This window comes from Pieris brassicae, chromosome 5 (genome assembly GCF_905147105.1).
Source record: "Pieris brassicae chromosome 5, ilPieBrab1.1, whole genome shotgun sequence".
Lineage (NCBI taxonomy): Eukaryota > Metazoa > Arthropoda > Insecta > Lepidoptera > Pieridae > Pieris > Pieris brassicae.
The window spans coordinates 14,878,586-14,895,175 of NC_059669.1; the positions used below are offsets into that span (position 1 = coordinate 14,878,586).

The window sequence follows — 16,590 nt, forward strand, 5'->3', positions numbered from 1 at the left end:
AATTATGATAAAACAAGTGACACAATGTAGAGGAAGAAAGATCTTACCGCTGATTTAATATAATCGTTTCATTAAATTTAATTCTTTCCGTACGATAAATGTGTGTGATAAATGGAAAATTTCGTCGCCTTCAAATGTTCCCTTTTCTTATATTACAGGAATGTTCGACATAATAACGCTGAGGTTGCATTTATTCGACGCTCAGAGATACGTTCGATACGCGATACGATAATACTTTTCTGTTACTACAGCCACTTAATTTTGTTAATGCTCAGATATTTCGTCATATTTTTGTTGGGGTTTGATATCGAAAAATGACGCGATTGCATTTCCTACTTATAACAACTAAATATTGTCATTTTTGTGGCCCCTAAATGATTCGTAAATATGAAGTAACCATGCACTATCATAAACATGCACGTACCTAAATGGTTATTTATTATCACTAGTAAACACCATTTTTGACTCGTGAGTGATGTTGTATTGATTTTGAAAAATTATGTCTAATTAAAGAAACAAAACACATACTTTTATCTAATAAAGTTTGTTCTTGTAGCAACCAGAATCATGAAGAAACCATGTACTTACTATTATCAGTAATTCCTAATAAACATATATCCTAATATAATAATGTAGCGAAATTCGAACTCAACAGGTGTTAATTACTGTTACACACAATCATATTATCACTAAATCAAATGTATAATTAATATTGTTTATCTATCTATATTATCTATGTATTGCTGGAAAATAATACTTTTAATATAGGAGCCTATTCATTCTACAGAATATTCCAGTTTCTACGGAATGAATACAGCATTGCCGACAGTGACGTTTAAAATTTATATACAATCAAGAATTAAGTTCGGTGGCGGTTTTTGTATAGATATGTCGAAATAAAACTCTTTTATTGAAGCTGGGTAACAACTGGCTTTAATGGTGTAAATCATGAACATATATCTAATACAAAATTAAGGGTGTTGTGACGGTAACAAAAACAAATTTAGCTCATCTAAGGGTAAAAAAGCTAAGTGACTCTTCAATACAAGTGAAGTCGACCTTTTTGGACATTATCGGAAACAAGAACATTGTATTGTATTACAATTCATGAGGCTCTATGTAGTGCATGAGCATGTGTTTTTGGCGCCATGTGTGCGGAATTGGCTAACATTTGGTTTGCACGTCGAATTATTTACTAGTATATATATATATATATTAATGTAACTTTAAATTAAGGTTAGTTTACATAAGTTTCCTTAAGAATGGAGCACGTTGAAGATGCTCTTGCGTGCGGTGGCCTCGCATGTGATAATTCATGTTTCTAGTAATAAAGTGTAGGGATACCTCCTTTTCAGACAATGATTACTAGGACGAATTATAGCCAGATCGATTTCGTTGTCAATACTGATTACGCTATAACTAGACAAATTACATTAACATACATAAGAATTAATCTAAGATAAATTTAAACACAATTTCTTAGAGTTTTATTTTAGAATTTTTTATTCCGATTTTAGAAATCACTTGCACTGCACTGCATTATTAAGGATATATTATATATATGTTGCCGACAAGACATACAAATCGTGATAAACTAGAACTAGAAACTGACCATTAAATGGTTTTCGTAAGCCTACCACAACGTAAAGATAAAAAAATAAAAAAAATACACGTGTGACGTGTCAACTTTGAACAGGCTCCTCTTACTCCGTTAATAGTATATAATTAAAACTTAAACAAGTTTCTTACTTATGAAGATGCAAACGAATTAATTAAACACTAAATTAGTACAATTACATGTGTATTAAAAAAACATACGCAAATTTACTCATGTCCAAAAAATAAGTAAAAATTAAATTGAAGTAAAAGAAACTGTTTAATAGTTACGGCCACTTTCTGAAACGCGAACCTGTAAATACATCCGTTTTAGTTCCGCAATAACTGCAAATTTATATGTCCCTGTATACTATATATCATTTAAAGATAAAACTGAAGCTGTTTTTGCACTAGCGTCCATCACCATGCGCCTCGCAATTGCAACATGTAGAATTTAATTATTGCGTCATATTCCAAAGAACGTAGCTTTGAATCCGACATTTCACGCTCAACAAAAGAAGCATTTCTAGCCGATTAAGGGATATATGATATGGCTAATATCATACGAACTTCCTAAATCGGCTGGATTCTCTGAGAAAGGTAACGTCACTTTATCGTATTAATATTAATATCCTATTACTTTTTTTACCTGTGGAATCGCAGGAAGTATTTTTTTATAACAAATTATCTATTTACAATTGAAGTATATTCGATAATTTTAAGTTGTCTTTTTCATTATCCTTGTGATTGATACAAATGTGATTCTTATTCACATGCAACACAACAAAGAATATTGAACTTTACATTATTAGATATAACATTCAATGTCCATGCCAGGTCTCTACGCTTACGCTCACACAGAACTTTTAACTTTCCGACTCCCAGAACCAACAGAGTTCTGCGAGCCTCTTCACAGGATGTGTTCTGCTTTAGATTCTGTCAATAACATCGACCCTTTTTCGCACTCCTCTGCTGCGTCATTTAAAAATAATTTAAAACAATTGTTAATGTCATAATCCTTGTATATTTCTTCTTTATTACAGCTAAAGGTATGTTTTTTTTTGTTGAATGGAATCTTACTGTTAGCCTTAAGGGCCTATACAGCTCATCTCGGGCGTTTTGGCGAGCGTAGCTCGGCCAGGTAAAGGTATGTTTGGCGTTGTCCGGTTTTATAAATTTTGCGCTGTCATGTTTTGTTTTGTATTGTTTTGCTTTACTCTGTATCACATTTTTTTATTATTGAAGCTTTTTGTGGATACATCCAATGTGTTTAGTTTATGTCTTAGCTTTTTTTTTCTTGTATAGATATATCTGTTTTGATTCCACGTAAATAAAAAAAATAATGTCATTTTCGTATACTTACCTACTTTAAAAAATACTAATATTCTAAATCATTATGTACCTAACCTAAGCAACAATTTTCATGATTTTTTCATGATTGCATGATCTAGGATGCATCGAAATTGGTTCTTAAATTTGATTCGAATAAAAGATTATTGCTTCTAATAATCAAAAGGTTTACCTTAGTTCATCTACTTATCAGACACAAGGTTCAATTATATAGCAGCAAAAATATAAGATTTCGTAAATACCTATTAATTTATTTGGTATTAATTAAAAGCAAAGCAGCCAATTGGCTGTTTAGTGTCTACCATTCCTTCGCTATATTGTTATAGTTTTTAAATGTTAATATCGTGTATTTTTTGGAATAGAGGTTTAAATTGGAAACAGGTTGGTTAAAAACAGAAGTACTCTCTGTAACTACAACAAAAAAGTTCTAAAATATAATCAGGTAATATACCTATCTAAAAATTTGAGTATATATTATTTTTATTTTATAAACTTACCATAAAATACAAGTAAATTGTCCCATGTAAGAAATTTTTTTCATATAAAATAACTTTTGACCCGCTCAAAAACGGCTAATTCCATTGTAAATCACTAAATCACCGAGAAAGAGGCAACTTTTAATTTGACCTACTTAAATCATAATAACAAATGCCTACAATGTTTAACCGTCACGTACCGGATATTAGAGGTAACACTGCTAAGCACCACGTAAACATATAAAAACCTACTAAACATTACCCAGCTACAAATAACAACAACATCTATCTTAAAAACCTACCTTATCATTGAGATCTTAAAATAGCGTTGCGATAAAATAAAAACTTCAAGAAGATAAGGTAGTTAAGATGACTTTTAATAAATACGAAAAGTCATGGCAAGTCATAGAAAGATCGCGAAAAATACTAATTAATGATTTTGAAAATGATAGGATCTGATTGTTTCCTTGATAACATTTGAATATATAAACTCGACACCTGTGAAATAAATCAATTAACACTAATAAAATGAAAGGTGTTGTAGTCTTCTTAGCCCTCGCGGCTTTGGGGAGCGCTAAGCCTCGTCTGTTCGAGACGTTCCAAGACCACTTTCAACACTTTTTGGACATAAGCAATGCCTTGGAGGGTGCCCATTGGAGACGACAACAGGGTCAGGGGTACACTCCTAACCCAGAATACATCGAAATGTTGAACAAGCTGAGCGAGCAAAACTTGAAACAGATGCTCGCTGATTTAAAAAAGGAGCCTGAAGTGCAAGACGTGAGTACCTTATACATTTATATACTAGCCTCAAAATTGTTTGAAATAAATATTTTTACAAAGAATAACTGATTCGATTTGGACATTGCACAACCTCGTTCATAAAGGAGACTGTAGAATCACGGAATATGTTAATAGTGAGTCTTGTGTATAAAAAGCAACTGAAACTTACTTCAACCATAACGCGATTGGCTCGATGTGTGTGGAAGGCAAATCACAAATAAAATTCAAGTCAAATTTACAAAATATTTCTTTGGTACTGTCATAAAAATTAATATGTTTATAAAATAACCTTAATACTTACAGATTATTGAATATTTAGACAACCTCACGATCGACGTCGATTACTACGTCGATAACTTACAATGGATTATCCGTAAGTCCCTATTCAATGTTTTATTATTTTTTTACATTTAACAACTTCTATAAATATTACGCAGCTAGTACATATTAAATAATAAATTATTTATTATGAAAGTTTTCTAGAGTTTTATAAGCTTTACGAGATATTTGAGTTTGAGTTAAACTGAACCAGTATTGTTTATTTTAATTTTTAGAAAAGTTGCACGCAAACGACACAGATGGTATCCCTGGTGTAGAATTCCACCACAGAACCCGTCGTCACCCCATGACAGGCACCACAATGATAACAGCCCTTGCGGATACCGTGAGCATGCTTCCTATCAGACAACTCCGTGCTACTTTCAACGAAAAAATGGCCAAGAACCAATTATTCAGAACTGCCATCGAAGGACTCAAAAGCGATCGTTTTTTGACACTCTACAAGGCGCTCTGGAAGAACGAAGCATTCCTTAAAGTTAGGGATATTTTGGCTGATTGTCATTTTGACCTTAAGTACATATTTGAAGAGTTGGCTTTATCTCTACTTGGTCAAAACGACCCTATTCAGGTGACATTCCAAATTCAGTTTGACGAATTCCTAGACATCATTGTGAACATGGAATCACCACATTGGCTGCGTCAACTTGGGGGTTACAAATCGTTCCCTGAATTCAGGAAAAGCTTAAGCGCCTTGTCAAAGACAAAGCTAGTTAGACACTACCCACAGCTAAACTCGGCTAGTCCTGCTTTCAAAAAGGTGAGTTGATTTGAGAGAATATTATTCGTTCATTCAATAATTCGAGTATTAATATTATCAGTTGGAAACTCAATTGTAGTCGATAGCTAAAGTAATAATAACAATCTATTTACTTATCAATTTACGAATCTCCTTCCAGGTGGATGCTTTCTTGAAAAGACATGGCATCTTTGTTGCGTACTGGATTGATCGTACTGACTTCCTTACGGGTAAGTACTACTATCAGTATATAAAGAGATATTTTTTTTTACATCAAGAGAGATTTGGTTAGTTTCGACTATACACTTAAAACTACATAGCACCCAATCGTTTAATGATTTCAGACTTGCTCTAAGAAAAAATTGTTCATGTCATACTTTATTTTGTGTTTGTAGAACGGTAAATTTATGAAGGTATTTTGGTAAATTTCAGAATTCTTCGAAAAGAACGACCACGCAATTGGCTGTAATGAGATTATACCAACCCAAGAATCCCACAGATCCCGTCGTCACCCAATGACAGGAAGGACCATGCACACATTTTTGGCTGACACTGTCAGTCTTCTCCCAATCAGACAACTTAAATCTCTCTTTAACGAAAAAATGGAAACCAACGCGATATTCAAAACAGCTATCGAAGGTCTGAGAAGTAACGAATTTAAAGAAATCTATAATGCTCTCTGGACTGACGACGTCTGGTTAAACCTCGTAGATGAACTGAAGACTGAATATGACTTTGATCTTAAATACGTTATTGAAACGCTAGCTCCTGCTCTATATGGACAAAATGTACCACTGTACATATCATTCCAAACTCAATTTGACGAATTCTTTGAAATTATCATTGCTAACGTAGGAGACAGTATCAACAGCTTACTTAAGGCCTACAAACAGAACGATGCCTTCAGAGCTAGCTTGGACACTATTGACAACACAGTTTTCATCCAGCTCTACCAAGACTTGCGCAACCTTGACGTTTTCCAAACAGTTAGTATGCGTTAATACAATAATTAAGAGTTACTGAGATGTAGCATTGTGTCTTAAAACGTATAAATCCCAAGATGTATTTTAAAGGTAAAAAACTTAATACACAACACTATGCATATATTTTCAGCTTGATGCGTACTTGAAGAAACACGACGTCTATGTTCCCTACTACATTGACAGATTCGAATATTTGACACGTAAGTATCATATTATAACATATGTCTTTTAACTTTAATTAAATGTACCTGTTAATGGAAAAACATTTAACAGAATTACTTGGTGAACTGCGTTCTTCAAAATACTAAAAAATCCTTTCTTCCAGATCGTTTAAACACAAATGTGACCGCAGTCGGAGACCTTGAAATTAAGCAGCAGTCAAGTCAAGATATCACACCCAGTGGTACCACCATGGCCGACTTCTTTGCTGATGTTGTCAATATTCTACCAAAAACGGAATTGGCGGCTTTATACACGAAGAAAATGTCAGAGAACACTGTATTTTCGACCGCCGTAAATTCGTTGACAAGTGCCGAAGGAAAGAAAATGTACAACGACCTTTGGGCAAACAGAACATTCCAGGCTATTGCAAACGCATACGCCAACTACGACTTTAACTTTAGATACATTTTAGAAACCCTCGTGCCTGCTCTTTACGGACAATAATCAGTTAGTTATACGTGTTGTAAAAATATTGTAGAAATCTAATAAATTTTTGAAAACATTTTCTTGTTATTATTGTTTGTACTGGGGGGACATTTATATAAAGAAGAAATCAAACAATTTTGAATTTACATTTGCGGAGTTTTTAAATCAGACGCTACACACTCTCAATCTTCGCAATCGTTAATTTCATGTTTCACACAATAAATTTCATTTTACATTTGTAATCATCATAATCTTTAAAAAAATCACATTTGCAATATATCAAAGGAAAAGACTAGAATTGACATGTAGGACATCGCAAACAGAAGTATTTGAGACTGGAAACCGATCTCTGAAAAATCATTTGGGCCCGGTTCACCCATTTCACGAGCCCGGACGATCTCCATTGTGCAGTGTTACGCTCTGACGACTATTATTTGATGACTTTTACAACACTCTAAATGACACATTTAATGGTATTCAAAAACAAGATAATGTGTATGAAAATGACAGTTCGTGTCGACAAAGTTTTATACAAATTTAGTTTTCGACTTTCTACATACACTACTTTTAAGGCATCTTGACTAAGGCCTCTGGTAGGGCTGGGAGAAGGTTTGACGTTACGAAACTGCGGGATCCTGAGACTAAGACCAAGTTCAGGCTTGAACTTCGTGACCACTTCACCGGACTTCAGACTCAATCGACGAAGAGTGGAAACACAAACCAGCTCTTTCATCTTAGGGTAAAGGTGATCTAAGCCATTCAGCTATTGGAGAGGTATCTTGCACTCAATCCCTTCCAAGGTTTTTTGCACAATTATCTCAGACTGTTTATTTGGCGCCATCGAATTTCTACTTGGTTCTGAATAAAAAGGTGGCTTTCGAAAACCTAGCGTTGTACAGATGTATATGAGGCAAAGAGAGCCGGAAAGACTCAATGGAGGCTCACTGTGGACGCCCTCTGCCCCATCGATTTGTCGTAGGACATTGAGTTAGTCAAGGAAGTCTTAACTAATAATAAGAAATGGTACTCTGGTGAATTCAGTAGGTGTTAAACTGAATATGTCTTAATTAACATTATTAATACAATGTGTTACCTAAGATTTCTAAAAGGTACCGAGGAATAGCCCTCCTTGTCAAGCAAAAAAGCTAAGTAAAGTATTGGCTATCTAAAACTTAGTATGCATGCTTTATCTTCCGTATGATCATGGGTGTGAAAGTTCCTAAATATATAGCTGAGATCTGAACGCACGACCTCAGGGTTTGGAGGCGTGCTCTTTTATTAAGATCATCTAAATTGGGTTAATTGTAAGGTTTATTTTGAGTTGCTTTGTGTGCTCGCTGGATACCAATGCTGATAATTTCTTCACGATGTCCCCTAACAAAGTTTAGACTTCATATAAGGTAGGTAAGTCTCGCAACAATTAAATATTGTCTCGTGTATTAAATATTGTTCGAGGATGCAAAACATAAACATGAAGCAGCATGCATGCATGTTACGTAGCCCTATACCATGGAATCTGCATTTCGCAATATATCAAGAATAACACGTCCCTAATGTTACATGGTGTCAGCGGAATTCCTATGTCGCAACTTACACGAGTTACACGAGCCTCACGTTGCATAGTGTCAGCATTTGGTGCCTCTTCGAGCCTTATTATTTCCATATTTTATGCGCATTCAATTTCCTCACTTCGGGTTGTTTAGCCGTATTTTAATTATAGTTTAAATTGTAATTTTATTTTTAAAATAAATTAGTTTAAAACATTTGGTTTTTTTTGAAACCTTCGGCTGTGGCCTTCGTAATTTGCACAGACCAGAAGGGTAAATATTCACATAAGTAAATACCATTTTTGAACCTAGATGCTGTAGTTCTGATTTTGATTAATTATGTCTTTTATTTCAGTAGGTATAACAGAAACAAGAAAAATCTTTTATTACAAAACACAATAAAATTATATATCCAAATAGACAAAAAGAAGCAAAAGTAAGGTTTAAAATTAATAATTTTTGTTATTCTTCTGTGTAAGTAGGTTTCAAACTCCAAATGACGAACATTTCTCGTCCATATTATTAATATTTCCCCATCATGTTCTCGTTATATTTGTCTATGATTACGTTGTTCAATATCATCACATCTTGGTTAAAGCGTTCTCCTTCCTTTTATGAATGTGCCTTCTTCTTTAATCTTATCTAAGTGAGCATGTAGCATATGTTCTTAAGGACATTCTGCAATATGAGTAAGAAATTATCAAGCATATTGGAAATAAGCTTATTATATTTTGAAGAAAATAGTTTTCAAGTACGTATCTATAATACATAGCTTTAAAGTTTTGGAGGAGAGCCTTCACTAAAGGCTTCATGTGACCTAATTTTAAATGCCATGGAGGCATTTACATATGATCGGGATTCACAATCGGTTTAGGCCATGAGTGTATCTAGTAGAAAATTGCAAGCAAAGATAGCATTTGTCTTTCATGTCTTGCTTGCCCACCAGAAAACTACCATCCTACATATGTCCAGGCATACTTTTAAATTTTAACGCTTTCATAATTTTCTTTGAGCATTACAGAATGATCCAACAGTACAGATGGAAATTTATTTCCAATATGAAGGAAGGCCTGCTTTAGACATTTTGTTCATCAGAAAATATCAATTTAATAACAAACCTTGTGTTATCAGTACTTAATTCTCTATTAATTAATTAATTAATTTCGTCGACTTTTACTGACTAGGTAAGGGTTATGTTACGTATCACTTAATCTACTGAAAAATTAGTAATTTGATTATCAATATAGTTCAATGATGAAACTACTGCAGGTATTAATTCAATGAACTCCTCTTAACACTTTCCATGGTAAATGCGGTAGAAGATGCAGAGAGGCCCCAGATTTCTACGCAACGCCAAGGCCCTCAAGCCGCTGCGAAAGAGCTTGGTCATCGACTATTCGAGGCGCACTTCGTTGAATAGGGTCAAGTGAGAAGAGCTTGTATCAGTCAAGAGGTAAGAAAAGTACTCCATATGGGACCTTATTTGCGCTTTATACAGTTGCAAGCGATGGAACGGAGTGATGTACATTCTTGTCTCGCTAAACAATGAAATCAAAACATGCTCCGTCAAAGACGACCGAATGATGAACACTCGGATCAGCCAGAAATTTAGATATCCATTTGCATAACTTAGGCTGGTGGCTTCGAAAGAAGTGCTTTATATCACACCCGAAGGTTTTCACTATATCCAAACTAACTAACGAACTGTAGAATTTCTCAAGGTTTTATTAATACCATCCGTATCACCTCGACGTCCGTCGTTCCACAACTGAGCGTTTTCTAAGGCAGTTTTTGCCGCGCACCACCACTATGTGGAAACAGCTGCCCACTGAAGTATTTCCGAACCAATTCGACTTAGGGTCCTTCAAGAAAAGAGCGTACCAATTCTTGAAAGGCCGGCAACGCACTTGCGAGCCTTCTGGCAATGTGAGTGTCCATGGGCGGCGGTATCACTTCACATCAGGTGAGCCTCTTGCCCGTTTGCCTGCTATTACATAAAAAAAAAGATTATTTTACACTTACACAAGGTAATCTATGAATGACACCGCGTGCATCCGAAAAAAAGCCTTGACCTTGCTGGCTGAAATATTCACCTCGACTTCTTTGGTGTACCGCGAGAAACCACTAACTTTAATGTTATTTAATACCTGTTGTGATTGATCCATGTTTCATCAATGGTAACGAAACGGTGAGAAACCATGTTCGGATTGTGCATGAACATTGCAAAATAATCCTTTGAAGTTGTCACACGTTTCTATTTATGGTGAAGTTGAACAATTGTGGCATTCATCGCGCAAATACCTCTTTCTTGTATCAATATTAATAAGTATAATGGATCCGCTCAAGGAGAGAACTGTCAATACAAGTTCCGTCTTTTTTCTATTTTCTGCGGTGCCGATCGATGGCAAGTAGTAAACGTTCTTGCAAGGCGGCCTCGCATCGCGAGAGAAAATGCTTCAAAGCTTGGGCGGAAGTGGTGGCATCTCGTTAGTCAATACCAGCGAAGATAAAATAAGCACTCTTTCTCACTCTAAGCACTCTCACAACAACTCTGCCTCCTCTTCTATTAATACTTATATCTATTTTTGTATGATGTACGGCTTATCATTACTATTATTATTATCCGTGCAGTTGAGATGCCTACACATTCAGCCACCTCATGCACTTTCATTCTTCGATCGTCGTATTCGTAAGCATTATTTACCAATTGAAATAAAAACAACATCTATCTTAAATCTTATCATTGAGATAATATTGTATACTGATAACTTATCCTTAATAAACCATAACTTATCTTATAACTTAATAAACTAAAATAAAATAAATGTTTATTATGGAACATAAGATACAATTATCACTTATTCCACGTCATTAAATTTAAATAAGTAGACATCCCTACTCATCGGCAAAGAAGACGGAGGATGTAGGCCCAGAGAAAAAACCGGCGTAAAAAAAACTCTCGGTACTCTTTTAAAATAGCAAACAAAACTTATTTTAAAACATATATAGCAAAGTAATTAAAAGTAGCTTGTCTAGCACAAGTCCCAGGCCCTTTTATCAACTAGATAATCGTTAACTTTGTAGCAAGCCTTTTTACACAGCTTTTCTTTAATACACTTCTTAAATTTATTAAAAGGCAGAGATAAAAGAGCCTCTGGGATTTTATTAAAGAAGAGTATCTCTTTTCCCAAAAAATAATTACTAACTTTAGATAGTCTAGTACGGGGAAATTGCAGATTGCGTTTGTTCCGAGTATTAACATTGGGCGTATGTTCTATTCTAGTAAACTTATCACTATTTTTGTATACATACATAATATTTTAATAAATATATTGCTACAGAAAGGTATATTAATTTCCTTGAATTTATCTTTCAGAGATTCCCTACATTTTAAATTATAGACATCGCAACGCTATTAAATACCAAGTTATAGCAAGTCATAGAAATGTCGCGTAAAAATACTAATTAATGATTTTGAAAATGATAAGATCTGATTGTTTCCTTCATAACATTTGAATATATAAACTCGACACCCGTGAAATAGATCAATTAACACTAATAAAATGAAAGGTGTTGTAGTCTTCTTAGCCCTCGCGGCTTTGGGGAGCGCTAAGCCTCGTCTGTTCGAGACGTTCCAAGACCACTTTCAACACTTTTTGGACATAAGCAATGCCTTGGAGGGTGCCCATTGGAGACGACAACAGGGTCAGGGGTACACTCCTAACCCAGAATACATCGAAATGTTGAACAAGCTGAGCGAGCAAAACTTGAAACAGATGCTCGCTGATTTAAAAAAGGAGCCTGAAGTGCAAGACGTGAGTACCTTATACATTTATATACTAGCCTCAAAATTGTTTGAAATAAATATTTTTACAAAGAATAACTGATTCGATTTGGACATTGCACAACCTCGTTCATAAAGGAGACTGTAGAATCACGGAATATGTTAATAGTGAGTCTTGTGTATAAAAAGCAACTGAAACTTACTTCAACCATAACGCGATTGGCTCGATGTGTGTGGAAGGCAAATCACAAATAAAATTCAAGTCAAATTTACAAAATATTTCTTTGGTACTGTCATAAAAATTAATATGTTTATAAAATAACCTTAATACTTACAGATTATTGAATATTTAGACAACCTCACGATCGACGTCGATTACTACGTCGATAACTTACAATGGATTATCCGTAAGTCCCTATTCAATGTTTTATTATTTTTTTACATTTAACAACTTCTATAAATATTACGCAGCTAGTACATATTAAATAATAAATTATTTATTATGAAAGTTTTCTAGAGTCTTATAAGCTTTACGAGATATTTGAGTTTGAGTTAAACTGAACCAGTATTGTTTATTTTAATTTTTAGAAAAGTTGCACGCAAACGACACAGATGGTATCCCTGGTGTAGAATTCCACCACAGAACCCGTCGTCACCCCATGACAGGCACCACAATGATAACAGCCCTTGCGGATACCGTGAGCATGCTTCCTATCAGACAACTCCGTGCTACTTTCAACGAAAAAATGGCCAAGAACCAATTATTCAGAACTGCCATCGAAGGACTCAAAAGCGATCGTTTTTTGACACTCTACAAGGCGCTCTGGAAGAACGAAGCATTCCTTAAAGTTAGGGATATTTTGGCTGATTGTCATTTTGACCTTAAGTACATATTTGAAGAGTTGGCTTTATCTCTACTTGGTCAAAACGACCCTATTCAGGTGACATTCCAAATTCAGTTTGACGAATTCCTAGACATCATTGTGAACATGGAATCACCACATTGGCTGCGTCAACTTGGGGGTTACAAATCGTTCCCTGAATTCAAGAAAAGCTTAAGCGCCTTGTCAAAGACAAAGCTAGTTAGACACTACCCACAGCTAAACTCGGCTAGTCCTGCTTTCAAAAAGGTGAGTTGACTTGAGAGAATATTATTCGTTAATTCAATAATCGAGTATTAATATTATCAGTTGGAAACTCAATTGTAGTCGATAGCTAAAGTAATAGTAACAATCTATTTACTTATCAATTTACGAATCTCCTTCCAGGTTGATGCTTTCTTGAAAAGACATGGCATCTTTGTTGCGTACTGGATTGATCGTACTGACTTCCTTACGGGTAAGTACTACAATCAGTATATAAAGAGATATTTTTTTTTACATCAAGAGAGATTTGGTTAGTTTCGACTATACACTTAAAATTACATAGCACCCAATCGTTTAATGATTTCAGACTTGCTCTAATAAAAAATTGTTCATGCCATACTTTATTTTGTGTTTGTAGAACGGTAAATTTATGAAGGTATTTTGGTAAATTTCAGAATTCTTCGAAAAGAACGACCACGCAATTGGCTGTAATGAGATTATACCAACCCAAGAATCCCACAGATCCCGTCGTCACCCAATGACAGGAAGGACCATGCACACATTTTTGGCTGACACTGTCAGTCTTCTCCCAATCAGACAACTTAAATCTCTCTTTAACGAAAAAATGGAAACCAACGCGATATTCAAAACAGCTATCGAAGGTCTGAGAAGTAACGAATTTAAAGAAATCTATAATGCTCTCTGGACTGACGACGTCTGGTTAAACCTCGTAGATGAACTGAAGACTGAATATGACTTTGATCTTAAATACGTTATTGAAACGCTAGCTCCTGCTCTATATGGACAAAATGTACCACTGTACATATCATTCCAAACTCAATTTGACGAATTCTTTGAAATTATCATTGCTAACGTAGGAGACAGTATCAACAGCTTACTTAAGGCCTACAAACAGAACGATGCCTTCAGAGCTAGCTTGGACACTATTGACAACACAGTTTTCATCCAGCTCTACCAAGACTTGCGCAACCTTGACGTTTTCCAAACAGTTAGTATGCGTTAATACAATAATTAAGAGTTACTGAGATGTAGCATTGTGTCTTAAAACGTATAAATCCCAAGATGTATTTTAAAGGTAAAAAACTTAATACACAACACTATGCATATATTTTCAGCTTGATGCGTACTTGAAGAAACACGACGTCTATGTTCCCTACTACATTGACAGATTCGAATATTTGACACGTAAGTATCATATTATAACATATGTCTTTTAACTTTAATTAAATGTACCTGTTAATGGAAAAACATTTAACAGAATTACTTGGTGAACTGCGTTCTTCAAAATACTAAAAAATCCTTTCTTCCAGATCGTTTAAACACAAATGTGACCGCAGTCGGAGACCTTGAAATTAAGCAGCAGTCAAGTCAAGATATCACACCCAGTGGTACCACCATGGCCGACTTCTTTGCTGATGTTGTCAATATTCTACCAAAAACGGAATTGGCGGCTTTATACACGAAGAAAATGTCAGAGAACACTGTATTTTCGACCGCCGTAAATTCGTTGACAAGTGCCGAAGGAAAGAAAATGTACAACGACCTTTGGGCAAACAGAACATTCCAGGCTATTGCAAACGCATACGCCAACTACGACTTTAACTTTAGATACATTTTAGAAACCCTCGTGCCTGCTCTTTACGGACAATAATCAGTTAGTTATACGTGTTGTAAAAATATTGTAGAAATCTAATAAATTTTTGAAAACATTTTCTTGTTATTATTGTTTGTACTGGGGGGACATTTATATAAAGAAGAAATCAAACAATTTTGAATTTACATTTGCGGAGTTTTTAAATCAGACGCTACACACACTCAATCTTCGCAATCGCTAATTTCATGTTTCACACAATAAATTTCATTTTACATTTGTAATCATCATAATCTTAAAAGATTACATAGATTATATTAAAAAAATCACATTTGCAATATATCCAAGGAATAGACTAGAATTAACATGTAGGACATCACAAACAAAAGTATTTTAGACTGGAAAGAGCCCGGAAGATCTCCATTGTGCAGTGTTACGCTCTGACGACTATTATTTGATGACTTTTACAACAATCTAAATGACACATTTAATGGTATTCAAAAACAAGATAATGGGATTGTCATGTAATGAAAAAGAAGCGAAAAAACGCGAGAACCCCAAGGGTCAATACTTGGCCTATTATTATTTAATGCTAAACATCTCACTTTTCACTATTCTAAATATTTTATGTTCGCAGGTGACAAAATTTTTGTCTTAGAATAAAATCCATAAATAACTGTAATAAAATTCAACAAGATCTTAATAGGCTAAAAATATATTACAAACAAAATAAACTTTCAATAAATATAAACAAATGTAATAAGATAGACTTTTTCGCATAAAAAATTACAAAACATTTACAAAATCGATAAAACCCCAATAAACCAAGTAAAATTAGTAAAAGACAAACTTGAATATTATTAGATGAAACAATGGGCCTATCATAACCTCAGCAACTAGGAGCGGCCATGCCAGTCATTTAAAAACATTAATTGCATAAAGTCTTTATTTCGCATGTCAAAATGTGGTGGAATATGCGACTTTTCTCCTTATATGAAATATAAAAAAGCTGTAGAAAATATACAAAAAAAGTTTGTGAAATTCCTGCAATATGTGCAAATATTTTAATTTAGACATATTAGAATATCGGCGGAGTCAGCAAGACTTGCTGTTTTTACACGCTATTCTTATTTCTAGAAGGTCGGAAACGATATTTGTATGAAATTTAGTTTTCGACTTTCTACGTATACTACTGTTAAGGCATATTGACTAATGCCCCTGGAAGGGCTGGGAGAAGGTTTGACGTTACGAAACTGGGGGTCCTGAGACTAAGACCAAGTTCAGGCTTGAACTTCGTTACCACTTCACCGGACTTCGGACGCTAATGCGTTTCCACTCTTCGTCGATTGGGTCCGGTTGGCTACTTTAATAAGTAGCCTACACAGAAACCAGCTCTTTCATCTTAGGGTAAAGGTGAGCCAATTCAGCCATTGGAGACAGAGATTTTCACCTTGCACTCAAGCCCTTACAAGGTTTTTTGCGGAATTATCTCAGATAGGTTATTTGTAGCCATCGAATTTCTACTTTGTTCCGAATAACAAGCTTGCTTTCGAAAACCTGGCGTTGTACAGTTATATATACACTTGTATATGACGCAAAGAGAGCCGGAAAGACTTAGAGCGAGGTGAAGTACGAGACTCAAGACAAAAGG

At 34.8% G+C, this 16,590-nt stretch overlaps 1 protein-coding gene across 1 annotated transcript; it reads left to right on the plus strand.

Annotated features, from left to right (window-relative positions):
- Positions 1-3,926: 3,926 nt before the first annotated feature.
- LOC123709534 lies at positions 3,927-15,057 on the plus strand. Its single transcript, XM_045660935.1, has 15 exons — positions 3,927-4,202; positions 4,509-4,578; positions 4,760-5,301; positions 5,441-5,510; positions 5,713-6,266; positions 6,394-6,463; positions 6,589-6,918; positions 8,879-8,894; positions 12,003-12,273; positions 12,580-12,649; positions 12,831-13,372; positions 13,511-13,580; positions 13,783-14,336; positions 14,464-14,533; positions 14,659-15,057. Exons 1-15 carry the CDS (start codon positions 3,951-3,953, stop codon positions 14,997-14,999), a joined length of 3,822 nt encoding a protein of 1,273 aa, XP_045516891.1. The 5' UTR covers positions 3,927-3,950; the 3' UTR covers positions 15,000-15,057.
- The last annotated feature ends 1,533 nt before the right edge of the window (positions 15,058-16,590 follow it).